Source organism: Macadamia integrifolia, chromosome 13 (assembly GCF_013358625.1).
Source record: "Macadamia integrifolia cultivar HAES 741 chromosome 13, SCU_Mint_v3, whole genome shotgun sequence".
Taxonomy (NCBI): domain Eukaryota; kingdom Viridiplantae; phylum Streptophyta; class Magnoliopsida; order Proteales; family Proteaceae; genus Macadamia; species Macadamia integrifolia.
The window spans coordinates 199,433-212,404 of record NC_056569.1 but is presented as its reverse complement, the minus strand read 5'-3'; the positions used below and the strand labels follow the sequence as shown (position 1 = coordinate 212,404).

Below are 12,972 nucleotides of genomic sequence, written 5' to 3'. Positions count from 1 at the left end.
ATGTGGTTGACTAGGAAATGCTAAGAAACATCTTATTGAGTGTCTTATATGGAATTTGTCATGGAAATCAATTACAATGAGTGTAAAATCAATTAGGCAAGTGAAATAACAATATTTACCTTCATTGAAAAAAAAAAAAAATGATGTTATATTAAAAGAGAAAAAAAGAAAAAGAAAGATTACAACTTTTTGTTTCACCAACTTTGATAACAACAAGATTTTCTCTTTAGTTAAAGGGATTTTCTTATTGACATCCCTTAAGGTGTCAAATATTTTATAAAAGAAAGAAAGAAAGAAAGAAAGAAAGACTAAAATTATACATTTATTTTTTTGTTATTTCAGTATAACATATTTTTGAATGAGTGTAAATCATGTCATTTTTACATGTAAATTCTGAAAAATATGAAGAACAATAACAACTTTTGATAGTGACATAAAAATAATTCATTTTCAAAATTTTTTGATATATTTTTTTTTACATTTGAATTAAAATAAATATTTAAAATAAACCAATAGATAATCAGAAGAAAGTGTCAAATTTGAAATACATCTATAAATGTATCATTTTAAACAATCCCTTGATTGAACAAATGAGATAAGATTCCATAAAACAAAATTCTTAATTAAGAGTTATAATTGGTAGTTCATTTATAAAACTACCCTTCCTTGTGGATCAGGGGTTTTGCATTTTTATCTCCAAGACAGTCTGATGGAGTGATTGGATCCTCAAAGGCCATTGTATATTTGTACCACAGCAAAACCTCTCTGTGTTTCCAAAATTTTATTCTCACATTTATTTAACAAATAATAATGAGATGCGTGATATGCACATCTCTATCTTTTGAGGATGTCCCACTAATCATATGCCTTTCGAACTCATCCGTTGATTGGAAGCAGATTAGGATGATCGGACGGTGAGTATCACCTCATGAAGTGAAATCCTAATCGTAGGGTCGATATGAAATTCTAATGCCACGTGGAATGCATGCGAGTGTTGCACATTAAGGTTCTCGATACTTCTCATTCTATAGTGACTTGACCTGTCTGTATTGTATTCTTAATCTACGATCATGTTGTCTGACCTGTCTGTACTGGAAGAGGGTAAGAAGCCGGAAGAGAGAGAGAGAGAGAGAGAGAGAGAGAGAGAGGACAAAGGGGGTTGGGTTGTGGGGTTAGTTTATTTTTGTGGTGGAATTTGTTGTTGGTGGGAGTTTTCGGGTTGAGGGGCGAGGGGTTTGGGTAAGCGATAGCTGGCGAGGGTGGGTTTGGTCAGCGAACGCTTCCACCGCATTGTTTCCCGGCTTCAAGGTGCGTTTCTCTCCCTTTCTCTCTCAATCAATTAATGGAACTGCTACTGTGATTGGGTCTTCTCTCCAACCCACATTTCGCTATCTCTCTTGCGACTGGAAACAAGTCTCACTATCTTTTTTTTCTTTCGTTCTGGGGTTAGGGTTACTGTTTCTTCTGGTGGTCGGAAGATATCGGTGCCTCTGTTCCTTTTGTTTTTTTGTTTTCGTCTTCTCTGCATTAGGGTTCGGAATTAATTTGGTAGGGGGTTGTTGAGAAATGGGGTTTTTGTTGGGCTCTCTTCATGGGCAGATGTATAGCTGAGAGGAAACGGTCAGAGAAGAGACAAGTAAGACTAGGGTGTCGTCCGGATAGCTGGTCGTCGTCGTCGTCGGGAGAAGATCTGCGGCTTCGCCGGCGGAAATGAGCGCGTCTCGCTTCATCAAATGTGTCACGGTTGGGGATGGTGCCGTTGGTAAAACTTGTATGCTGATTTCCTACACCAGCAACACATTCCCCACGGTGAGTTCCCAATTTATGAATTTCGTGTTTATTCCTCGCTTATGAGCAAACTTAGGGATTTGCATTGTCTCTCCGAGTAATTTTACTATCCTCTCGGAAGAAAGGTGCTGATTTTTTAAGGGTTTTGTGTATTTCTCCCTCTCAATTTTGGGAATACCGTCGTGGATTTTTTATTTTTGGGGGGTGGGGGTGAATGGTTATCGTTGGGTATACAGGTTCCAACAAGTAATATTAACTGTTGCTTGATTTCGGAATGAAGTTAGAGTAGCTCTTCATGCTTAATTTTGATTTTGATTTTTTTTTTTCAAATATCCCATTTTTAGATATTGGGAATATTCTTTATTGTGGTTTGAACTTTGAACTCTAGTGTTTGATTTGGATTCCCGATGTGTTGTACGGTCTTAATCCCTTTTCAAGCTGGTTATTGAGACTCTGTTATGATCCTTAAAATGTTCGGTTCATAGGTTACTAAAGAATGTGGTAATGATGTCGGTGGGAGAAATCTTATTTTCTTTTGCGTTTGTAATGGAAAACAGGATTATGTGCCAACTGTTTTTGACAATTTCAGTGCAAATGTTGTTGTGGATGGGAGCACTGTTAATCTAGGATTGTGGGATACTGCTGGTGAGTTATTCTCTCTCTCCCCAGGGTTCTATTTTATTGTTTTCAGTGTTAATCCTGATTTTGTTAATGTATGGAACAGGACAAGAGGACTACAATAGATTAAGACCTTTAAGCTATCGTGGTGCTGATGTGTTCCTTTTGGCCTTCTCTCTCATTAGCAAGGCTAGCTATGAAAATGTTGCCAAGAAGGTGAGCGACCGATTCTTTCTCCCTGCAAAAGAAAAAAAAAACGTTGCCTAAAATTAGCTTGTGTGTATATATATTTTCAGTTAACAAGTAAACAAATAGCTTGCTGGTAATTTATTTTTGTTTGTGGTTTCTATTTTCAGTGGATTCCTGAACTGAGGCATTATGCACCTGGGGTTCCAATAATTCTTGTTGGAACAAAGCTTGGTTAGACATCACTTCTATCTTATTAAATTCCTTCTATTGTTCTTCTATTTCTTGTAGTTTTTGTCATCCATATTTACATATTTACCTTTTATTTTTTGTGATATTGGTTATATTTCTAATTTTGGGTGACAATAGACATGTAGTGCTTGATATTTTAAATAAGCGTAAAACTTTTATGAAAAAGGGTGATTTTAAACAAAAAATCCTGACAAATACATAAATTGAAATATTTACTTATCCAACTAATCTTTAGTGGTCATGTAACTTATCTTCACTGCATGACTCACTATTTTTGGATAATTTCAGCCTACTTATATGTTTTTTTTTGCTTCATTTTATGATTCTTAAAGTTATTCGTATTTTTGGATTGTGGTTGTAAGGTGAAACATCAAAGGTGTCTTATGGATGATGTCTAGGATTGAGGTTGGTTCCACTTCTTTTCTGGGGAGTCAACCTGCTTCAAGATAGTACTGCATAAGGGTAGAAATGCTCTCTCTTATGCTATATTGACATGACCAAGCATGGAGTTAGGGTTTTTGCATGGGTGTTTGTAAAAGGGGAAATTATCCCTTTTTTTTTTTTTTTTTTTGGAGAATCCGTACATCAAGAAAGTTGGTTAGATGACACTTGTGTGGCTCACTGATAGCTGATTTCCATGTTTTGCACTGAAGGTCTAATAGCAGTAAAAAGGATATGGATGAAGTAGTCTATTATCTCCTTATTTTTAGGCTATATCTTTATCAAGGAATTTAATACTGTTTTGCTTTTCATGAGATTAAGATTGCTGGTGCTTTGACTATTTTGGTCCAGAAACATCACATTATATAAAATGTGCTAGTTTTAAATGTTTTGAATTGTGCAATATAATAAAGGCCCTTGTTTAGTATTTGTTATCATTAGTGACTACTGTTTATTTGAGGTATCTCTTTCGGTTTACAGCTTGGTATTGACAAAACTAATTAGGTGTGTGTGTTAAAATCTCTTGTCCATGTGAGGAGTGTCCATTACTGATATGAGGTGCTTGACATGATTTGTAAGTCTCCAATGCAAATTACTAATTATTGTTTATTTCTAAAATTATGTTTTACTTATGTCAGTTTACATTATTAGGAGGATGAACATGGAATGATTATGGATATGAACTATAAATGGTATTGGCTTATTAATGTAGGAGTACAGTATAAGAAACTAACCCCCACAGTTTATAACCCCAAACAAGACAAATAGGACTAGGAGACAAAGATATAAGACTCTCAAATAAACCCCCAAGGATACAATACCAATATAGGAGCAAAACCAGCCCGACCTGGTAGGAGAGAGAAAGACCTACTATAGAGCTAGAGAGAAAGAGGTTCGGTCAGGTCTGTAGGGCTCCAATTGAGCTGCAAATTTGATCAATTGTAGGGCCCAGGGAGGGTACAAAAACCCCCAAATATGAAGAGCTTCTGATGGCTGGTTTGAGAGTTATGCGCTTTCTTGATTTCAGACATAGGAGAGAGAATGAGAAAGATTTTGCAGGAACAGAGATATTGCACAAATCCAACCAGTGAGGGAGAAATCGCATAAAGAAAGGGAGAAAGGGAATCACACACACAACCCAAAGGCTCTCAAACATTAACTTAATTAATCATTCTTCAAATCTGTCATTATGAGTACATAAGCTCCTGTATTTAAAGAAGGCAGAATAGCAATCCTATCATAACTAGGAGCTAGTTTCCAAATAGGACTAGACTCTCCTAGCAGGACTTGGACTCATAATAGGACTAGGACTATAACTCCAACATGGAGTAGGTAACTAACTAACCTAAAAAAACTAATAACTGTAATAACAAAAGAAATAGACTCAAAACAAGACTCTAACTAAATTAATGAAGTAAATCTCGTTTTCCTACTTGCTACCCATATTTTAGGCCCATTAAAGTGGCCCATTACAAAGAAAACTCATGGGATCAAAGGTCCGATACATACATAACCCAACCCAAGGCTTATTTGCAATAAAATAATCCCGTTAAGTGACTTATCTACATCACTTATGTTTGTTACATAAGTAACAAATATGGCATGATGTTTGACGAGTTTCAAATTTCACAGTATGGGGTATCCTTATTTTTGTTACGGATAAAAATCTTTAACATTTATATTATTATTTGGAGGTATTTAATTTCATGTTGGTTCAGAATCAAACCTGGATTCAGGTTCCTCTATTTCAGTTACTGCTGCTGCAAAACATCTGCTCTTGGAGTTAGTATCTATTGTTACGTGGCTTTCCAATTTTTAGTCTTGTATTTGGAAACAAATGGTATGATGATGCTGTATTGTCACACCACTTTAGAGAAAGAAGGTCCTTTTCTGGTAGCTTGAGAAATATATTGATTCCAGATTTGATCATTTGATTATTTGAATCTTCTGCTGCATCATCACAAGTTACCTTATGATTGTATTGAACTTAAAATTATGTAAAGCGTCTTATGATAAATTTGTTTGTTCATACCTTCTTTGTGCGAAGTTCTAGCATTTGACTGGCATCAGTGATTTCCGTTTGGAAGCTGGTAACTCCTGTTCTGCCATTCCATCTGATATGGGGTTGTATTTTTTGTTAAAATGACTGGCCTTGTTTCTCTTTTCAGTTCTTAAACCTCTCTTTGGCCGCTTTATGCTTCTCTTTATCCATTTGATTGTCCTTGCCTTTTAAGGGGGGTCTACTTTATTCCGTCTTAGCTAATGTGTTATCTTTTGTTCCAAAGTTTGCAGTCACCAATTTTCTTTGCTTTTCAGAACTCCCACTAACTCTCCTGAAGATCTGCTAATTGGTTTTCCTTCTCATTGTATTTATCACCCTGTGGAGGCTTCATATATTTCATGTTGCAAAGCAAATTCTACTCTCTTGGGTTGGCACCTTCTTTCCATCTCCATTCATTTCTGGTGTATTTGGACTTGCGTTTTTTTCACAACTAGGCATCAACGTAGCATGATTCTAGGGAAAGTTAATGTGATTGTGCTTTGTATTCGGTAAGTTGTTACCAGAGATCAGTGACCTACATGCTGTAACTAATTCAAAATGAATTTTCATCCAGACTATATATGCATAACTACAAAAGCTATATTTCTTGACATATGTATGCTTATTTTTTCTACTTTGCTCTGTGCGTTTATTTCTTTCCAAATTCTTGAAGCATTTATTAGTCGATCAGTGTTGTCAAAATTAGGAACAAAATATTCAGTTGCCATGCAAGTCATCATGGTGTCTTTTCATTACTACTATCTCTTACCTGCTTAAGGGAACAGTGGACCTGTTTAATTTTCTGATTGAATTCTAAGGTGTGCAAGAGTTAACAGATTTTGTTGTTTGGATTGGTTGTCCTCCTGGTTTAGGATCCATCAAAAATTGGTGCATGTGCTCCCTTAATATTTTTTAACTTCTTATGCTGGGCCACGTGCAGATATGGAATTGAAACATGATTTTTTAAGACATGATGATATGAGAAATGTTTTTTTTTTCCCACTTATTGAGAAAGCTTGTGATAGAGATTTGTTTCTATTTTTTGATATTACAAATTACTCAACGAGATTAAAGCTGTGGGATTCTGTCCTGGCAACAAAAATCGTTTAGTTGTTGGTAATCCCACCCCGCACCCCCACCCCCACCCCCACCCAAAAAAAAGAAGTTATTGTGTTGTTATAAATTGCCCCCCCAGAATAGGAAAAGCTTGCAGTTTTTTCTTTGGTAAGTTGAAACAATACCTTGCTTTATAGCATTGTTTTTTTCTGTTTTTCTATCCTTTTTTCTCTTTTTGGGTTGGAGGAGGGAGGGTTCAATTTTAAGTTGGTTGATAGCATCACTTTTTTGTTTTTCCCTTTTTTTTTTTTTTTTTTTTGGGGTTGCGGGAGGGTCATTGAGAAAAAAGACAAAGCATGATGGTATTAATGTTAATGGTTCATAGAATATTACACCAGTAGTGCAAGTGCTTCTTGCCCTTCTAACATTTTTGAATCAAGTGTTGAAATTATTGCCACAAGATTATCCTCACTGCTTAATGGTGTGATCCTCATTCTACATTGTGTTGTCTATATATTTATTCTCCATTTTTTGCTGATGCTTTATGCATCATTTGATCTTCTCAACATGTTTCATGTTTTTATAAGAAGTTAGAAGAAAATAACTACCTGTATACAGTTCCAAGTTTCAACTCTATTATAATAACTGTGCTTCCCCCCCCCCCCCCCCCTCCCCCTTCTGGGTAATTCTTGTTTTGAGTTTATGTTTTTGGTTGCATACTTGTTATATCTTTTTGAAGAAACTGTTTGTGTTTTTGACTTCCAATATTTATGTTTCTCAGATCTTAGGGATGATAAACAGTTTTTTATAGACCACCCCGGTGCAGTGCCTATTACCCCAGCTCAGGTGATACATTTACTGTTCCATGTTAAACCTAAGATCATTCAATGTTTCCTCGAGAGTTCTTTTGTCATCTCTCCTGGTTTTCTGTTTCTGTCATAGGGAGAAGAGCTGAAGAAGTTGATTGGAGCACCTGCCTACATAGAATGCAGTTCAAAAACGCAGCAGGTATAGATGTTTGGTTTGCTAATGCAATGCTTGGAAAGGTGTGGAGGACTTTAGTGTATACATGGGTTTGTGAAAACTTTGTTGTGGATGCAGAATGTTAAGGCAGTCTTTGATGCGGCCATAAAAGTGGTGCTTCAGCCACCCAAGCAAAAGAAAAAGAAGAAGAAGGCACAGAAGAGCTGCTCCATTTTGTAATCAAGGAAAGAATAGATGTGAAAGGAAAGATAACCCCAATCAGTCAATCTTTCCTGTATTCTCTCCCATGATGTTCGTTTACTCTTTCTCTACCTCTCAAGGAAACTGCAGGCCTTGGTGTATAGTCTTCAACTGACAGTTGTTAGGGAGCTTCTCTGAAAAGAATCCGGTGGTTTGTGTCTTGCTTTCTTGGTCTTTGTGGTCTGCAGTGGATGACTCAGCATTACGTGGTAACATGCGTATATTAACCAGATGGGAGGAGGATCCCCATCTGTTATCCATTTGTTTTTTTTTTGGATTTAGAATTATATTCTCATACATTAACCAGATGGGAGGAAGACCCTCAATCTGAAAGAAACAGCTGTTTCATTGCATGAACATGGATTATATTCATATTTTGTATTGGTATTTAAAAAATACTTCGAAAGGTTGGCTACGTTTGTGGATGCTGTTGTGCATGCTTTTAGTGGGTTAAAATCATCTTTCGGAAAGGCATTAATTTGGATGTGCCAGGGAATACCAACTTAACTGTTCAGATTTGTGTGCCCAACTCCCCATCATATATTGATGCTGGCTTTAATTTGTTGTGTTTATTTGGAAGATGCTAGAGAAGGAAGATATTACTTGGTAAATTTGATGAGACTGAACCCCGAGCAGAATGAAAAAGATGAGGTCTATGTCAATTTCATGGAATGAAAGGGCATTTAGAATAACTTTATGTTGTCAACAATGTGCATGGCCAAAGTTTTCGAAGAGCTCTTCCCCTTGGAAAATTGACTATACCGATGCCCATGGGGAAGAGATTCCTCAGCCACCATGGGTGAAGGGAGATTGTAAGATTTTTGTGTTTTTCTTATGGAGATGCGATTGTGCTCCCAATCCATTTGGTGAAACCCATTTGTGGATTCAAATGATATACAACTCTATGAATATGATGCCCCTTCAATTAACCACCATCTTTTGATGGTGCTGGAGATGGAACCAAATATTGAGAGAGGGTTCTCTGAGCAAGCAGGGTAGTCTACTCTTATTATATAAAAAGAAAAGAAGGCATGTAAGAATAGATAGACATATAGACTATTCCACCTACTGAAGAGGCTTTTCCCATAAATGTATATTACTTGGCAATGAGGATGGGGTGGAGGTTGGAACTCTTTGTGCCAAGAAGGAATTTATATGTACTCTTTTTTCTGGCCGCACAGTTTTTAATTGTTGGATGATGGCTGGTGACTCTTTAGATGCCCCCTTAATCGCTGGAGATAGGACCAAATATTGAGAGGGTTTCCCTGAGCAAGAGGGGTGGTCTACTTCTCTTATTATTAAAAAAAAAAAAAGCATGTAAGAATAGACAGACGTATAGACTATTCCGCTTACCGAAGAGTCTTTTCCCATATGTGTATATTATTTTGCAACGAGGATGGTGCGGACTGTGGAGATTGAAACTCTTTGTGCTAAGAAGGAATATATATATATATATATATATGTACTATTTTTTCTGGCCGCACATAGTTTTTAATTGTTGGACGATAGCTGGTGACTCTTTAGATACCCGCTTTGATGTTATGACTTTCAAACTTGATTGGGTCTTTTTGGGGGAGAAGATATAAGAAATTGAAAAACAAACTGTGAGCGCAGTTGCCAGTTGGTGGTATCTGTACCTGTAGAATAGATAGTAGAGGTGGTCCCAGGCCAGGAGGGCATGGATTGACTCTAGTTTTGAGGGATGGAGATGGAAACCCATCTCTCTCTCTCTCTTATTCATTCTTTCTGCGATTCTTGACTTGCCGTTTTCCACCGGGAATCTATACTCTGGTGCCCACATTCCTTTCAGACCCAATAAAAATAATAAACCGATCAATCGCTTTCTCCCCAAGCCTCATCTTCATCCTTCTCCAGTGATGCATCCATTATATACACCCCATCTGCCTTCTCTGGAGGACATATCAGCTGTGTGGTTTCCTCCGTTCTATCCACCCTCCCCTCAGCTTTCTTTGGTTTCTCCACGTGGGATAAACAATTCAGACTCCAGAGATAGCTCGAATGGCCTCCAAGAGAATTATTAAGGAGCTGAAGGACTTGCAGAGAGACCCACCAACTTCATGCAGCGCAGGTATGGACTTGTCAACTAGTAGAGTCCTCTAAAATTGGGTTAATTTGATTAGCTCTTTCTGGGTTTTCTTAAAACTCTAGTCTTTTCGGTATTGATTGGTTATGGCTCTTATGTGAATTCAATATTCAGGTCCAGTGGCCGATGATATGTTCCATTGGCAAGCAACCATCATTGGTCCAAATGATAGCCCTTACTCTGGGGGTGTTTTCCTTGTAACCATCCACTTCCCACCTGACTATCCTTTCAAGCCTCCCAAGGTAAACAACTAAATGGGTTTTCTTAAAGCTTTATAGAATACTGATTCCTCTTCCACCCTCCAAATACTGGTTTTCCTGTGTCCAAATCTTAATAATTGGAGCTAGAACTTGTTAGACATTGACAGGGATGATTTCTTGAACAGGTTGCGTTCAGGACCAAAGTCTTCCACCCAAATATAAACAGTAACGGGAACATTTGTTTGGATATACTCAAGGAACAATGGAGTCCTGCTCTCACCATTTCAAAGGTAGTGTGACCTCTTTGGCTCAGCTCAGGGCTCACTGATGTATAAATCTTTCCCTCTTGACATCTGATGGGTTTTGTTTCATTCAGGTTTTGCTTTCCGTTTGTTCTCTGCTCACGGACCCAAACCCTGATGACCCTCTGGTTCCTGAGATTGCTCATATGTGCAAGACAGACAAAGTCAAGTACGAGTCCACAGCTCGCGGCTGGACCCAGAAGTACGCCATGGGTTGAAGTCATAAGCTCCTTTTTGGGTTTTAATGTATTCCTTCTCTAGCTCCTGCTCTCAGTTCCCCTTTGGCTATTCAAACTAATTGAGGAAATTTGTGTACACGGTCGGCACTTTTTGGAATACTAATCTCTCTACAAATAATTGACTAAGAAAAAACTGCAATTACTACTCTAAATGTAATTTGACGATTTTTTAATGGTTGAATTGGTGTCCCTTCTGGGTGTTTCATGTTTGCTTGAGATCAATATCGGTAAATGAGAACAGAGAAAGGAAAAAATCTGGGTGGGGGAAGGGGTGCTAGCGGTGATTGCTGAGACGGGCTATGGAATCTGTGGGAGATTGTTAATTGTTACTGGTGGCCTATAGTGTTCTACAGATAAATTCGAGGCCAACAAAGAGACCTTTTGATTCTCTGCGGAAAATGAATCAAGAGTCACGAATCCAATAAAACTCATTGAAATCTTCTAAGAAAATAACCAGGCTGGATTGTCCAAAAGAAAAATATCTACCCACCCAGAACAGTCAATTTAATCGTGCCATCCATGCCCATCCCTAACCTTTGTTAAGAATCAGGGAAGGTTGAGACAAGAAAAGGTAAAAGGATCAGAAATTACAGTTTTGGTAGGCTATATAAGCAACATAGACAGCCTTTTCACGTTTTCCCCATCTGCAGAATTTCATCAAAGAATCAGTTTTGATTTCCTTCAGTGCTACCCACCCCGATAAGCAAAGTATTAAAAAGGATTCTGCTGCAACTCCTGCAAGTTTATTTTTCTAAATTGCGGAACAACTAAACCAGTCCTCATAAGCTTCTGCTGTGTTTCTTTAGGTGGAAACTTCAAAACTCTTCCACTTTAATCAGCTAAAAAAAAAGACAAGCTTCGTAAATTCTGTTTCAAGAAAGAACCAGAAGACTAAAAATCAAGAGGCTGACAGCACCCACTCAAGCTTTGGGATCAATAAGCCCTGTTTTTTCTTTTCTCCTTGTGATCACCAGGAAATAGTAGCAGAAAATATTGGATTACACAAAGAAATATATAGGAACGTGTATAGATTACCAAGAAGATGTATGAATAATCTTGTAAATTGTCATGAATTTTGTCTTGGAGATACCAACCGTACGCTCCATGATCTGATTCTGAACATTTCTTCCCCTCGCCCCCAATCCCCTCTTCTGGGATGAGATAAATGGTTCATATTTTGGCAAAAATTCTGGCCTTATATCAATTGGGTCATCCCAAGAACATAGGGTGTCATTTGGCAAGTAGGTGTGTTAATTAGTAAAGAGGGGAAAGAACATGTGTTGCCTATATTCATGAAGAAACGTCTGAATCATACACTTACGATGTTGATGATGACAAACATAAGTATTGTAAACGAACGTAATGAACTTGAAAAATCAGGAAGAAACTTGAGAAATCGGTAGGGCTGAGTTGTGCTATCAATTACTCTTCTTAAGATTGTAGATGTCCTATGGTGTAAAAGGGTTCTTCCGAATCAGCCTCCTAAGATAAAACTGCGCTTTCTTAAAACTATATCAGTAGTATTGCACCCACTGACTAGGCCATTTAGGAACACCAAGACTCGAGTTCAATTAAAAATAGTAAAACCATAAATAATAAAAACCACTATCAAGGGAGAAAAAAAATTGAAATTGACTCTCACAATTGTTAGAGAAATAAACTAAACCACTTCTCTATACATGGAAGAGGAGAAGACATTACTAAGGTTTGTCTCTAAGAGACATGTTCAATGTTTGTTGATCATTCAAACATGTCTTTCAATAATCACATATTAATCATATAAGTGCTTATTAAGAAAAGACAACCCTCCAAAAAAACCTTTGTACAAAAATAAAGTTAATATATAAAAATCATTTTAAATTCCAACACATGTTTATTTTGTCTTTTTAGCAACAGCCGAGTCTGAGGCTTTATCAACAGAAGCTATTTTCTCAGCATCACCACAAATGGGCCTTCTTAGTATCAAAGGAAGATGTTTATGGTCTATGGTTCCATTAACACGTTAGCTACATTTATAGAGTCAAGAGGAATCGGCATATTATGGAGCAGAAGAGATCTCTCAGAGGGTTATGCAGATTGATATCCTCTCAAATCCTCCTTGCTTGGGCTCAGATCAATAAAAAGTTCTAAGGCACCCTACTTTCTTGCATCCTGTTGTAATTGTTTTTAGCTGCTCTCTTCTTTTTATTTAAGCTTGAGACATAATGTATACTCCAATTTTATCCTACATTCTCTTATCTGTTCCCTATTAGAAAAACAGAAGGAAACAATAGGAAGGACTGTAAGTTTCGAAACCATTAGTTTGATAAATCGGTTCCCTGATTTATCACTAGTCAAATTTGACAGCCTAAATCAGCCATTAGTTGGTTCTGAACTATACATATATATATTGGAATTGTTTTGTTATTTCCTTCACCTTTAAACTATTCTTTGACCATTTTTCCCTTTTTTTTGAAGAAATTCTATTAAAAGAGAAGGCCCAACGCCTTGGCAACCAAACCCACCTCCCACCCACCCCCAC

The 12,972-nt window shown here is 37.2% G+C and overlaps 2 protein-coding genes across 2 annotated transcripts; both read left to right on the top strand.

Annotated features, from left to right (window-relative positions):
- Positions 1-1,149: 1,149 nt before the first annotated feature.
- On the top strand, positions 1,150-8,031 carry LOC122059275 (rac-like GTP-binding protein 5). The gene is made up of 8 exons (XM_042621979.1): positions 1,150-1,308; positions 1,600-1,809; positions 2,346-2,433; positions 2,513-2,622; positions 2,763-2,826; positions 7,164-7,228; positions 7,325-7,390; positions 7,484-8,031. Exons 2-8 carry the CDS (start codon positions 1,711-1,713, stop codon positions 7,583-7,585), a joined length of 594 nt encoding a protein of 197 aa, XP_042477913.1. The 5' UTR covers positions 1,150-1,308; positions 1,600-1,710; the 3' UTR covers positions 7,586-8,031.
- Positions 8,032-9,387: 1,356 nt separating this feature from the next.
- On the top strand, positions 9,388-10,667 carry LOC122059276 (ubiquitin-conjugating enzyme E2 28-like). Its single transcript, XM_042621980.1, has 4 exons — positions 9,388-9,695; positions 9,825-9,952; positions 10,096-10,200; positions 10,287-10,667. The coding sequence occupies exons 1-4, from the start codon at positions 9,626-9,628 to the stop codon at positions 10,428-10,430; spliced, it is 447 nt and encodes a 148-aa protein (XP_042477914.1). The 5' UTR covers positions 9,388-9,625; the 3' UTR covers positions 10,431-10,667.
- The last annotated feature ends 2,305 nt before the right edge of the window (positions 10,668-12,972 follow it).